General features: G+C 35.8%; 1 protein-coding gene across 2 annotated transcripts in view; it reads left to right on the top strand.

The window, feature by feature from the left end:
* Positions 1–15,194, top strand: part of POLR1F (RNA polymerase I subunit F) — a 30,579-nt gene extending 15,385 nt beyond the window's left edge. The window contains exons 3-5 of one of the 2 annotated variants that reach the window (XM_037836869.1): positions 5,644–5,852; positions 7,126–7,530; positions 14,866–15,194. In XM_037836869.1, coding sequence (XP_037692797.1) covers positions 5,644–5,852; positions 7,126–7,530; positions 14,866–14,875 — 624 coding nt within the window. In that variant the 3' untranslated portion in view covers positions 14,876–15,194. Of the gene's footprint in view, positions 1–5,643; positions 5,853–7,125; positions 7,531–8,046; positions 10,230–14,865 lie in introns of those variants that run through there. The other variant, XM_037836867.1, reaches the window with a different exon arrangement.

The raw sequence follows: 15,194 nt of genomic DNA, 5'->3' as shown, positions 1-15,194 counted from the left end.
AGAACTACCATTATCCTAATTTCTCATTCAATACTTGCAGTTCTGCACTCTTGCCAACATTTAATTTTGTCAGTCTTTAACTTTTACTAGTAAGCATATAGTGGTATCTCATTATGGTTTTAATTTGCATTTCCCTGATGAACCCTTTTTCATGTGTTTCATTAATAAAGGCCTATTCAAGTCCTTGACCATTTTTAAATGGGTTTTTGTATTTTTATTATTGAGTTGTATTCTTTTTATATTGATACAAATCCTTTTCAGAGAAATGTGTTGTGAATATTTTTTCTTTCTGTGATTTTTCTATTAATTTTTTAAAACTGTCTTCCAGTAAGCAGAAACTTTTACTTTTGGAGAGGTCCAACTTATCAATGTATACTTTATGATTATCGCTTTCTTGATCCTAAGAAACTTGTCTATCTCCAGCTTGTAAAGAGATTCTTCTGTAAGTTTCTAGAATCTTTGTAGTTTTAACTTTTTCTACTTGTCTGTAATTTATTATGAATATGTTTTTGCATAGTGTGAGGTAGGAGTTGAAATCCATTTTTTTCTCCATATAGCTATCCAGTCATTCCAGCCCCATATATTGAAAAGACTTTCCTTTCCTCATTGAATTTTGATAAAGGCATTTTGACTTTGTAAGGGTGAGTCTGTTTCTAGACATTTCATTCTGTTGGTTTAATTGTGTATCTTTATGCCAGTATGACACTTACACTGTAGCTTTACAGTAAATCTTGAAATCAAGTGGTTTAAGTCCTTCAGTATTTCTTTTCAAGATTGCTTTCACCATTTTAGATACTCTTCATTTCCATATAAATTTTAGAATTTGCTTGTCAGGTTGTCAGAAAGCTAGCTGAAGTTGCTTGGAATTGTTCCAAATGTATCGATCAATTTGGGAAGAATTTATATTAACATATTGTGTCTTGGAGTCTGTGAACATTTATACAGTTTTCATTAATTTCTTTCAGCAGTGTTTTGTAAATTCATTGTAGAAGTCTTGCACATATTTTGTTAAATGTGCCTCTAAGTACTTTGATGCTACTATAGATGGTGTATTTTGCTTCATTTTTCAATTATTAATTTCTAGAATATAGAAATACAATGTTTTTAAATATTAACTTTGTATCCTACAACCTTACTAAATTCACTTTTTTCCTTTCTTTGTTGATTCCTTAGAATTTTCTGTGTACACATAGTACATTAATAGCAAGTAATTAATTACAATGTGTGCCTTCCTTTCCAATTTGTATACCTTTTGCCTCTTGCTTGTTTCTTTGTTTCTTTTGTTCCTCCTCCTCCCCCTCCCCTTCTTCCCCCTCCCCCTCCTCTTCCTCTTTGTTCTGTTTTTTTTGTTTGTTTGTTTTTCCCTAATGGACTGGCTAGGACCTACAGTAAAAAAGTTGAATAGAAAAGGTGTAAGCAAACATCACAAAACAATTTTGCCAAGTTCTCTGCTACTTTATAACAAGGATCACCTTTTCTTCAGTTTCCAGTAACACATTTATCATTTCCATCTATGGCCTCACCAGAGGCATCTTTAATGTCCATATTTCTTCCAACATTCTGCTCATGGTGAATTATTTATTCTCTAAGGTAGAAATTTTCTCTATAGTTCTCACCAGAAATGCCTGTAATTGTCATATCTCTACTGACAGTTCTCTTCAAAGCAATATAGGCTCTTTCTCCTAAGTACCGCAAAATTCTTCCATCTTCTACCCATTATCCAATTCCAAAGCCGCTCTCACATTTTAAGTATTTGTATTAGCACTCCACTTTCCAGTACCCAAAACTGTCTTGTTTTGCCGGGCTGTCATGACAAATACCACATAGTGGGTTTTGGCTTAACAACAGGAATTTATTGGCTCGCACGGCAAGGTCCTCTCCTTTCCTCTGCTCTTCCAATTTGCACTGACATCCAACTTCTGGCTTCTCTCTGTGGAATCTCTGACTTCTGATTTCTGGTTTCTTTTCGTAAGTCCTCAGTAATATGGATTAAGATCCACCCTGATATAGTTGGGTACCCCATTACTAAAAATAACATCTCCAGAAGGACCTGTTTACAATGGGTTCACACCCACAGGGTGTAGATTAAGAGTAAGAACGTAGGTTTGTTGGGTACATGATTCAACCTACCACATCCTGTAACCTGCCTGTCAGCACCCAGAGTCTCAGACCGAGACCGCTGTCATGGCTGCCACCTCTCACCTAACGTCTACCTTTCAAATTGCACCAGTGTTATTTCATGTTGGAACAGTCTGTAACCCAAACTTATAAGGAAGTCTGAGAAAAGTAGTCTTGTGTTCTAGCCTCTAGTATTTAGAAGAAGAAGAGAGTTGTTAGCCAATCTGCACTTTCTGCCTCACAGGCCATGGTGACTTAATACTGAGAGATGGGAAGCCCTGGAAGGGTTTGGAGCAGAATGACATGATTTGGCTTAGGTTTTAACAGGATAGCAGTGGAGATAATAGACCATTGAGGCTGTGGGAAAGCACAAGCAGGGAGACCAGTTAAGAGACTGTTGTATAATTCAAGGGAGAGGTTGATAGTGGATTGAAGCACATCAGTAACACTGAAGTGGTAGGAGTGTGCAGGATTCTGGATGTATTTTGAAAGTAGAGCCAGTAGGATTTGCTGATAGGTTAAATGTGAGATTTGAGGAAATAAGTTAAGGGTGACTGAGGTTTTTGACCTTTAGCAACATAAAGCATGGAGTATACTAGGGTGGGAAGGTTGAGAGGAGCAGTTTGGGGGAAAGGGTAGAATAGGAGTTGAACATTAAGTTTGAAATGCCCTTTAGACATCCAAATGTCTAAATACTTGATTTGAGTTTCAATACTTCATGGATACTTCATTTGAATTTCAGAGGAGAGGTCCAGACTGGAGACATACACTTGGGAATCTTCAAATTTTAGATGGCGAATAGGTAATAAGTATAGATAGGGAAGAGGCAGCACACCATCTCTGTGTACTCTCGTGGGGGTGGGTGATACGGAGAAAGAAATACAGGATGGAAATGCAGACAGTTCTTCATACCTTGCCCTTGATTTCTATCCCTCTCCCTATTCCCTAAGTCTGTACCTGCTGCCTACTTCTACTGCAGTCTTCTCCTTTGGGCTTTGGGCTTTGAGCTTTGGTTTCCTCTGCTGTAGTTTCCAGCTCTTCCAGAATTTAATCAAGTCTTTGCCAGTGTTTTGTACCTTCCCCTCCAATTCTCAGAGCTTTTATGAATTTATTTCCTCTTAAACTTTCTCATTGTCATTTCAGTGATTCTTTTATAAGAAAAGGGAAACTTGAAGTTTGGTCACCTTAAAATATAAATCTGATATGCTTAAAATCCCATTATGCAATCCTCCTATTGCATTTGGAATAAAATTAGAACTTCTTACCCTGTCCTACAAGGTATGAATGATCTGGTCTCTACAGTCTGATCCCTTGGGCAACCTCATATTGTGTTCTGGCTATGGCCATCTTTCTTGAGGAAATTAAGTTACTTTCCATCCTATCGCCTTTGTAACCATTACTCTTTCTGCGTGGAATACTCCCTGCCTTCTCATACTTTAGGTTGCTGCTTAATGTTACCTCTTTGAAGCGCAACGAGGTCTTTTGTGACCAACTGATACCACAATTCCTTCTTTGTCTTTATAGCATGTATCATAATTTGTAATTGTTTATTTCTTTGTTTATGTTGTTGTCTTTCCTTCTAGCCTATGAAAGTTCCTTGAGGGCAGGAACCATGTTCGTGTTTCCACCAGTGCATTCTCAGCACCTAATCCTGAGATTTCCACTCGATATTCAATCTACAATATGTATATTTATATTCATTCAAGACATTTATTGACCACTGCTGTCTTAAATGAACATTGATATGCATATTGTAGAGAATTTCTAGCTTTGAACTAGAAGCAGAAGGTTTATTTTGCCAGAATTAATTCTTCTTCATCCCCAAACCAGCAAATGAAAGTTAACCCTTGAGTAGTTTCTGAATTCCTATTATTTATAAGTCATTTTCTGACTTCCTACTAATGTTTTTTCAAGTCCTACAAGAAGCAAAGTCCAAGACAGGATTAGAAATGCAGGAGATTTTGCAGAGTGAGGGAGGGCGCGGTTTGAGGACACCTATAAGGAATAAAGGGGAAGGATCAGGACAGGATGGGAAGAACTGAGAAGGAAAAGAGGAGGTTTGAGTGGGAACAGCCTCAGATTGCACAGTTCTAAGAAAATTTTAGCCTAACCAGTGAGGAGGCCTTAAGTAACATTACCCCTCAGAGGAGTCTTCCATCTCCCAGGAATGGGCCTGAGTTCATGCCCTTGCTGTGCTCAGTCTTTGGGAGCAGCCACAGGAAGCATGGCCTGGGTGTGAGAGGAGTGGATCTAGGGGGGCAGCAGCTGGGACTCTCAGACAACCCTGCCTCAGTAATGAGATCTGAACACATTTTCATGGCCACCACACTACTATTATTGTCTTTCACTTCTCACACTTGCATATACGCAAGTTCTTCCTCCTCAGTGAAATGCAGTGATTTGAGCTTTGGAAATTAAAAAAAAAAAAGAAAAAAATACAGATTCCAGAATCATCATTGTATTGTAGAGAACTGTTAAGGTAAGATTAGTGATGAGAATTTTTCTTTCCATATAAGGACTTAGGTGTTTTTACTAGAAGACTGAATATTTGGTTGGCTGACTCCCAGATATTGTTACCTAAGGCATGTCTTGTCTTTAGTTGGGTGCTAGACAGCAGTGGTGCTGCCACCTGTTCTGTACTTAGAGGTGCGGAAGACATCACAGCATCTGCTTCAGACTTACACCTTTGGGACCTCCAGACGCTACCACTCAGAACACCAGGCTCTTGATAATGACAGATCAGGAAGTTTTATTCTGTCACACTTGTAAAGGGTTGCTAAAGATCTACAGTATATACACATGTCAGTATATCTACAGTTATATAATTTAGAAAAGGGGATTTTAAAAAATATTTCAGGTTTTCATTCATATGTAGCATTCATGTGTTGATTCATGGGGAAGAATGGAAGACTAAGTTTTATGCAAAGTTTCATTTTAAGCTTAATACCATATAGCACACTTACTTTAGTTTCAAATCTTCCAGTAATAACGTTATTTAGCCAAAATAGCATGCTCAAGATTTACATGTAAAGGGTAAGCTGTCTTCTAATAGTACTGCTTATATCATGCTAATTGAATCATTAAAGAATGCTTTTTAAGCTTTGAAATTCAGTCTGTTTATAGAAATGTAATGTGGATCCTAGTTATGAAAAGCATATGTTTCCTGCCTTGAGGTCTCAAGACTTTCTTTCAAATGTAAGTCATATCAAGGAGTTGGTTTCACTGTGGTTATAGAATAATCTACTCCCCAGGGACTAAGGTATTTGGGGGAGAAGGGAAGTGTGTTATTTGTTTTTTATCTACGTGTACCATTAACATGCAATTAATGTTTGAGCTTTCTAAAAATGACAAGGTTCATTGGTATGACGTGGCAATTTTTAATTGGGGTAAATTTTCCATATTATATTATACCATTAATTTGATTTTTTTTCTTTGAAGGTCTATTTGCTGTGTATAAGGTTTGATTCACCTTTTTAATTCTGTTGATGTCTTCTTAATGTTGTGCTCTTTTTTTCTTCTCCCCAGGGTACAGTTAATAAACTGTCTTCCAGCCACATTGGCTGTTTAGTGCACGGGTGTTTCAATGCATCTATCCCTAAACCTGAGCAGATGCTGGCTGAGCAGTGGCAGACGCTAGAGATAAACGTGGGTGATGAACTAGAATTTGAAGTATTTCGTTTAGACTCAGATGCTGCTGGAGTATTCTGTATTCGGGGAAAATTAAATATCACTAGGTCAGTTCACTGTTCCATTATTATTCTGGATATTTAATTGTTTCTGTTTAATTCTGAATTTAGAGAACATGAGCTCCTCTGTTTACAAGAATGTTCATGCTTTCACACCATAAAGCTGGTGTAAACAGGAACCTTAAGTGCTATGACAGTACATCAAATAAGTATTCTAAAGCTTGGCATATTTAGCTAACTGGTCTATATTTTAATGAGATTTTGTTAAGTATTTGTAGTTAAATTTTTTTAAAGTTAATCTCTGAAGCTGCTAAAAGCATAATCATGTTGCATAACTTAACCTGCTTTTATTTTTACATAATTGAAATAAAAATAACTTGTTTTGACTGTTGTCACCTGTGCCAGGTAGATATTTTAATTTCTGGTTTATTCTATATTGATATTCTTGTAAAAATTAATCTTGAACTTGGTTCCATGAGAGCCAGATTTAATAGAAAATAAAAGCTCTTGAAATACTGTTGGTGGGGCTAACAGCTTTTGTAGATTTGTTTCTGCCTTGATTTGTTTTACCTTGAGCAAGAGTGTAGGTTAAAGTTCTAGAGCAGCTGTCCAGTAGAACTTTCTGTAATGATGGAAATGTGTTGTATTGGCACAGTACAGTGGCCTTACTGTTGAGCATTTGAAATGTGACTTGTGCAGTTGAGGATCTGAATTTTTACTCATCTAATTTCAATTAATTTAAATTGTGTCTAGTAGCTGATGTATAGGACAGTGCAATTCTACCAAGTGGCTACTTCCTTGATCCTTGCTTTTATTTTAGTAATATAATGTAATTCACAATTTTGAAATAATACTGACTCACCACAGATTAAGTAGAATAATGAAATATTTGTTTGAAACAAGGATTGAAATAGTAGAAGAGAAACTTCATTACTTTGTTAGATACCAAAAGTATATTTTCTCTGTATCAAATGTCATTGTTTTGGCTAATAATTTTGAGTATTGGGTTAGTGTTCAGTTACCAAGTTTTTCTGAACCAAATCTAAACTTACAAGACATATTTTGAAAGATTTTTATACCACTATTGTGTGTGGAAAACACTCTGAAAGAAATAGCTTGTAGACAAAGAATTGAACATTTCCAAGATATTTTATTGGCCTGAGATAACAAGATAGAATATTTGAAATTGTTGCCATAGTTATATATATCTTGTACTACCTTCATTATTTAGAAAAATCTTAGCATGTTTGGATATTCTTGATCTCTTTTGTTCTTTTATTTTGGCTTATTGTTGTTGCTTTTTTAAATTGTTAATTTACAGTTTACAATCCAAGTGCTCTGAAGTTTCCAAAGAAGTAACAGAAACCAGCACTGAAGAAGCTGTTGAAAAACCTCCAAAGAAGAAAAAGAAAAAGAAGAAAGACCCAGAGACTTATGAAGTGGAAGACAGTACCACAGAACTGGTAGATATTGCAGAAAACACCATAAAGGAAGAGACAGACCTGCAGACTCATAATAATGTGGATGGCCTCTGGAGGGATGAGCCAAAGAAGAAGAAAAAGAAGAAGAAGTACCAGGACGGTCAGGACCAAGACCCTGTTTTCCAAGGCAGTGACTCCAGTGGTTACCAAAGTGACCATAAAAAGAAAAAAAAGAAAAGAAAACACAATGAGGTTGCTGAAGTTACCACAGTTTTAGAAAACTCACCAAAAAAGAAAAGAGAAAAGTAATTATCTTCAGTGCATTTTAAACATTATTCTGTTTTTATAAGTTTGATTTATACGCAATAGATGAATAAATGTTTTAACTGGTATGAAATGCATGTGTATTCCAGAGTTTATAAAACAAGATATACTTAATTAGGAGTTTGTGTGTGTGTGTGTTACAATTACAAAACTGAGTATAAATTACTTCAGTTAATAACAATCTTATTAACGTGCCATTTCACTATATAAGAATAAAAGGAATAAGAGCCACTCTTGCTTTTAACTCCTCAATTCTTCCCAGGTCTTATATAGTAATTGAAATTATTTCTATAATCTCAAGATTGGCAAAATGACATTATAATACAATTTTCATATCATTAAAAAATGAGTTTGGTGTATTTTTGGGTAATAAGTTTCACCCTGAGTTATAATATTGCATGCCATTTTGTTTCTCTTTTTAAAATATCAGGACATTTGCCATTTGTAGGGTTTCCTTTATCATGGCTACTAGAGTATTATATTTCTGTTCAACTTAGAATGGTCTGCCAAAGGAGCCTCTGAAGTACCAGAGCTCTTAAGAACCATGCTACTACTGACCATAAGTGGGAAACAGTGACTGTTCTTTCCTTCCAGGTGCGTGGTTGGTATTTTCTTTCTTCTTTAAGTCCAAGAGGTTATTGGAGAAGGCTGTTCACTTGTTACTTGTTAATTTGTGCTGCAGTCAGTCTGTTTTTGTGGTGTGTTGGAGAAAGAGAGTCTGATGAAGACAGAATAAATGTGATTCAAACTTAGTGGGGAATTTCAAGATTACTTTTTCATGTTTGGGCTAGGCTATTAGAAATTGTTCTAAAGAGGAAACACCTGTTCACAGTTTTCATTGAGAAAATGTATAATGTAGCTTGACTAGTTAGAAAACACTGATTATGAAATGACAAGCTAGTTTGGACTAATAAACATTGCCTAGTGATAATCATTCATGTAATAAATATTTCATCATCTGCTATGTGTACAGTGTTCTACTAAGGCCTGGGATATAATGGGAAACAAGATAGATGTAATCCTTCCCATAAGAGAGAAAGATGCATACATTTAATGTATATATAGAATAAAATACAGACAGTAATTAGAAATAGTTTTGTGAAGAAAAAGAAGATTGTCCACCCACTGTTAACTATGTTATCTGCTGATTGAGTGGTTGAATTAACTCCCAATGTCAGCCATTTTGGTTGCCATTTATCTAGTACTAGGCATAGTGCTGGCCTCCCATGGCTTTATATGATAAATTCTGCTAGTGGTATATCTACATCTAAATTTGTAATGATAAGACATAGAGTTTGGAGGGTATCAGACATTCACAAAATCTGTCTTCAAGTTGATGTATCAGACAGTGGAAGGGTGCAGGTGAGTGTCCAGACAGTTTAGATACATGTGGCTTTGGGCCTTTGAAATATGGCTAGTCTAAATTGAAATGTGCTCTTAATGTAAATTACATAATAGATTTTGAAGATGTAGGAAGAAAAGCATGTAAAATAATTATGTTGATAAAATCATAGTTTCACTTTTTTTCAGTTTGTATTTCTACTAGAAAATTAAAAATTGCATTAAAAATGTAATCACATATTTCTTTTGGACAATTCTGGTTTAATAGAAGGATGAGTCAAAAAGGTTTGAAACATTATACTATATTCTCAGGGCTTAATGTGGTGGTGTACTCAGAAAATGTTTAATAAATGCTTCCTTCAACATTTAAAATCTGAATACATAATTGTAATAAATGTGATTTAATCTAGAAAATTCATTTTTAAAGAAAGAAATAATTCTAAATCTCCCTCCCCTAAACAAACAAGCCAAGGAAATTGTCAAATTTATGCTATTTATGAAAATATACATTGTGGCTTATCAAAATAAGCAATTTCTTGTGTTATATTTATTTTGCTTCTAGTAGTGCTACTGCCTATCACATTTTGTTTTAAAATAATTTGCATCTTTGCAGAAAAATGGGAGCATTTTATTGAACTTGAGTGAATTTGTGCTTTTTGACGATGTCAGTAGGTTTGAAAAGTCAGATGTGACAATTTATCTTGTCTAGAATATAATGACTTTGCTATTGTAATATGAAGAAACTGATGATGGTATCCCTCAAATATCTTCAAAAATTTGTCAAGTTATACTAGCGTAGGTTTTATTTATCTCAGTATTTGCTAACTGTAACCCTCTAACCTCAAAGAATCTCTTACCTTCTCTCCAATTCCTATCATTCACCAACTTTTAATCATTGGTATGAGCAGATGATTAAAATGGTATCAGCTCTCAAAGTGCTTACAGTTGTGCCTGTGAGAGCAGAAGTAAGTGTAATAAGTGTGATAGATTTAACCTTTTCACCCATTTCACTAAATGCATCCAGAACTTTGCCTGTATATGATGTGATTTTTCAAGTATTGTTTTAGTCCATCGTGTGTCAGTGATAATTTAGATGGAAAACTTGCAAATGTTAGAAGTAGAGTCTCCTTAAATTGCTTTATATACATTTACCACATGAATCATCTTTGGACATTTTTCCTGCAAAAAGAAGACATTTTGTGTTAGAAAATTAATCTGTGTTCCTTAAAAAAATTTTCCAGCATCAGAAGTTTATATAGTTCCTTGCCATCTCAGTCATTTTTCTCCCTCCCTATCCTTGCCCAACCATACAGACTTGACAGTTCTACTTCCCAGAAATAACTACTATTGTCAGATCTGGATTAGTTTTGGAGGTCCCCCCAACCTTTTTTTTTTAATGCAATTTTATTGAGATATATTCACACACCATACAACCCATCCAAAGTAAATAATCACTGGCTCACCGTAACATCACATAATTGTGCATACATCCTCATCAAGTTCAGAACATTTTTGTTATTTCAGGAAAAAAAAGAAAAAAACCCAAATCCTTACCCCTCATCCCCTCCACACATACATACCCTGTCCATTATTGACCTGTAGTATTGGTGTGGTACATTTGTTGTTGATGAAAGAGTATTAAAATATTACTGCTAACAGTAGTTCATAGCTTGCAATATGTACATTTTCCCCATATACCTGTCTATTAACTCCTTGTCATAGTATCATGTTTGCTCTAGTTCATGAAAGAACTTTTTTTATATTTGTAGTTAATCATGAACATTGTTCACCTCAAGATTAACTGTGTTATATATTCCTGTGTTTTAAGCTCCAACTTTTCTTCTTGTGACATACATGATTCTGACCTTCCCCTTTCCACCACATTCACACACCATTCAACACTATTTATTCTCACAATTACGTGCTACCATTACCTCTGTCCATTTCCAAATGTTTAAGTTCAACCTAGTTAAACATTCTGCACATATTAAGCAACCGCTCCCCATTCTTTAGCCTCGTTCTATATTCTGGCACCTATATTCTATAGTTTGTGTCTATAAGTTTACATATTATATTATACTTAGTTCATATCAGTTCTATTGTCGTAGTGTTGTGGGATTTCTTGTATTTGCAGGATATCAGTCTCTTATCAGATACATGGTTTCCAAATATTTTCTCCCATTGTATTGGCTGCCTCTTCTCCTTTTGACAAATTCCTTTGAGGTACAGAAGCTTTTGATTTTGAGGAGTTCCCATTTATTTTTTTCTTTCATTGCTTGTGCTTTGAGTGGAAGGTCTAAGAAGCTACCTCCTAATACTAGGTCTTGAAGATGTTTCCCTACATTATCTTCTGGGAGTTTTATGGCACTGGCTCTTATACTGAGGTCTTTGATTCACTTTGATTTAATTTTTGTGCACAGTGTGAGGGAGGGGTCCTCTTTCATACTTTTGGATATGGGTATCCAGTTCTCCCAGCCCCATTTGTTGAAGAGACTGTTCTGTCCCAGGTCAGTGGATTTGGGGCCTAATAAAAATCAGTCAACCATAGATCTGGGGGTCTATTTCCAAACTCTTGATTCAATTCCATTGATCCATTTGTCTGTCTTTGTGCCAGTACTGTACTATTTTGACAACTGTTGCTTTACAATAGGTTTCAGAGTTGGGAAGTATAAGTCCTTCCGCTTCATTCTTCTTTTTTAGAATGTTTTTAGCAATTTGAGTCACCTTTCCTTTCCAAATAAATTTGATAACTAGCTTTTCCAAGTCTGCCAAATATATTGTTGGAATTTTTATTGGAATTGCATTGAATTGGTAGATCAGTTTGGGTAGAATTGATATTTTAATGACATGTAGCCTCCCTATCCATGAACATGGAATATCTTTCATCTCTTTAGGTCCCCTTGATTTCTTTTAGTAAAGTTATATAATTTTCTGTATAGAGGTCTTTTATGTCTTTAGTTAAGGTTATTCCTAGGTACTTGATTTTTTTAGTTGCTATTGTGAATGGAATTTTTTTCTTAAGTGTCTCTTCAGTTAGGTCATTTCTGTTGTATAGGAACATTACTGACTTTTGCACATTAATCTTGTATCCCAGTACTTTGCTGAATTTGTTCATTGGCTCACGTAGCTGTGTCGTCGATTTCACAGGATTTTCCAAATCATATCATCTGCAAATAATGACAGTTTTACTTCTTTCTTTCCAATTTGGATGCCTTTTATTTCTTTGTCTTGCCAGACTGCTCTGGCTGAAACTCCTAGCTAAATGTTGCATAATAGTGGTGACAGCAAGCATCCTTTTCTCATTCCCAACCTTAGAGGGAAGGCTTTCCATCTCTCACTGTTGAATACTATGCTGGCTATGGGTTTTTAGTATATTCCCTTTTTCATATTGAGGAAGTTTCCTTCAATTCCTACCTTTTGAAGTGATTTTATCAAAAAAGGATGCTGAATTTTGTTAAATGCTTTCTCAGCATCTTGAGATGATCATTTGATTTTCCCTTTCGATTTGTTAATACGTTGTATTACATTGATTGATTTTCTTATGTTGAACCACCCTGGCATGCCCGGGATGAACCCCACTTGGTTGTGGTATATGATTCTTTTAATGTGCCTTTGGATTTGATTTGCAAGGTTTTGTTGAGAATTTTTGCATCTATATTCATTAGGGAGATTGGCCTGTAGTTTTCCTTTCTTGTAGCATCTTTATCTGGTTTTGGTATTAGAGTGATGTTAGCTTCATAAACTGAGTTAAATAGTGTTCCATTTTCCTCAATTTTTAAAAAGAATTTGAGCAGGAAAAGCAGTTCTTTTTGGAAAGTTTGGTAAAATTCCCCGGTGAAGCTGTCTAGCCCTGGGCTTTTATTTGTACTAAGCTTTTGATGACTGATTGGATCTCTTTACTTGTGATTGGTTTGTTGAGGTCTTCTATTTCTTCTTGGGTTAGTCTACGCTGGTCATGTGCTTCCAGGAAATTACTCATTTCCTCTAAATTGTTTAGCTTGTTTATGATTTTGTTTATTTGGTTCTTCTCTCTTTTTGACTTTGTCAGTCTAGTTAAGGGTTTGTCAATCTTGTTAAGCTTATCAAGGAACCAGTTTTGGTTCTGTTTATTCTCCCTATTGTTTTTTTTTTTTTTGTTGTTCTCCATATCATTTTTTTTTTTCTGCTTTAATCCTTATTTCTTTTCTTCTACTTGCTTTAGCGTTAGTTTGCTGATCATTTTCTAGTTTCTTCAGTTTCATTAGTTTCTTTGGTTTTAGCGCTTTCTTCCTGTTTAATGTATGCATTTAGACCTATAAATTTCCCCCTCAGCACCACCTTCACTGCATCCTATAGGTTTTGATATGTTCTGTTCTCATTTTCATTCATCTCTAGATATTTACTCATTTCTCTTGCAATTTCTTCTTTGGCCCACTGGTTGTTTAGTAATGCATTGTTCAACCTCCATGTATTTGTGAATGCTCTGGCTCTTTGATGCTTATTGACTTCTAGTTGCATTCCATTGTGGTGACAGTATATGCTTTGAAGAATTTCAGTCTTTTAGATTTATTGAGGCTTGCTTTGTGCCCCAGCATATGATCTATCCTGGAGAACGTTCCATGAGCACTAGAGAAGAATTCATATCCTGACAATTTGGGATATAATGCTCTCTATATGTCTATTAAATCTAATTCATTTATCACATTGTTTATGTTCTCAATTTCCTTACTGGTCCTGTGTCTAGTTGTTCTAGCTCTTGAAGAGATTGTATTGAATTCTCCCATGATTATTGTAGAAACATTTATTGCTTCTTCCAGTTTTGCCAATGTTTGTCTCTTTACTTTGGAACACCTTGATTGGGTGCATAAACATTTATGATTATTATTTCTTGGTGAATTGTCCTTTTTATTAATATATAATGTCCTTCTTTGTCTCTTATGAACATCCTTGCATTTGAAGTCTATTTTATGTGATGTTAGTATTGCTACCCCTGCTTTCTTTTGGCTATAGCTTGTTGTCCGTCATTTCCTTGAGATCCATTTCAAATTTTTCAATTTTTTTCACCAATTGTTCTTTTGTGCGTTTGCATTCTGTTGCATTGTCTTCTAGTTCACTTATCCTTTCCTCTACCTCTTCAAATCTGCTGTTGTGTATCTCTAGTGTAATTTTTTATTTGATCAGCAGTATCTTTTATAGATCTGCTATTTTTTTATTTGCTCTTCCAAATTCTTCTTTATGCTCTTCTAGGGTTTTCTTTGATGTCCTTTATGTCTTTAGCCATCTTGTTGAAGTTGTTTTGGAGATTTGTTTGTACTTAATTGTTCCAAACATTGTGTCTCTTCTGGCTTTTTAATTTGTTTGGCTTGTGCATATCCTCTTGGTTCTTCAGGTGCTTTCTGATTTTCTGTTGACTTTGGGGCATTTGCTTATCTTGGTAAGTTTATTTTGGCAAATGCAGGATTATTTGAGCATTTATATATTATATTTTGGCAGACTACAGCTTAGTGGAGTGTACTTTCCCTGTCCTACCAGCAGATGATGCTCTTGTGCAATCTCTTTCCCTCAGGCCAGCCGTCCCCCAACTTTTACTGTGTGCTCTCCGGGGCCGAAACTAGGTGGAAATCCAATCCGTGCCCCAGTTTTCCTTGTGCACTTGGAGCTGCCAGCCCTGTGGGAGGTGGGCGGGCCCTGCACGTTTCGGCAGGGAATGTCCTCCCTCGTGATCTCCTCCACTGTGGCGTGCTTCTGAGCACTTCAGCTGTAGTTGAGATAATGAGATGCAGTGGTGGCACTGCCAAAGTCGCACAGCTTGATGGTCCCCTGGCTACTGAGCAGCAGGTTCTCAACCTTGAGGTCTCTGAATGATTGGCAGCTTTTGTTTATGCATGTGCTGCACGGCTCTGCACATTTGATAAAATATCTTTGGAAATGTTTTGCACAAGAGAGGACCCTTAGATTCAATTTCCTTTACAAATTCCACCTGTTGCCCTTTGCAGAACTCCGTGAGCAGAAGGAACTCAGTCTGCCCAGTATCCAACTCTTCTTTTCCTACTGATGCTGCAGAACAAAACTGGACAATGTTGGGGTGGCCAGAAAGTTTTTTCATTAAATGAACTTCTTGACTGGTCTCTTCTTTTCCTCTTCATTGTACAACAACCTCTTTAAAGAATATTCTTTGCCACTTCCAAGATCTTGAGCTTCATATATGTGCCAGTTTGAATATATTATTTCCCCCAAAATGCCATTATCTTTGATGTAATCTTGTGTGGGCAGATGTATTAGTGTTGATTAGATTGTAATTCTTTTGCATTTCCATGGAGATGTG

This window comes from Choloepus didactylus, chromosome 5 (genome assembly GCF_015220235.1).
Source record: "Choloepus didactylus isolate mChoDid1 chromosome 5, mChoDid1.pri, whole genome shotgun sequence".
Taxonomy (NCBI): Eukaryota; Metazoa; Chordata; class Mammalia; order Pilosa; family Megalonychidae; genus Choloepus; species Choloepus didactylus.
This window is presented reverse-complemented; position numbering and strand designations above follow the sequence as displayed.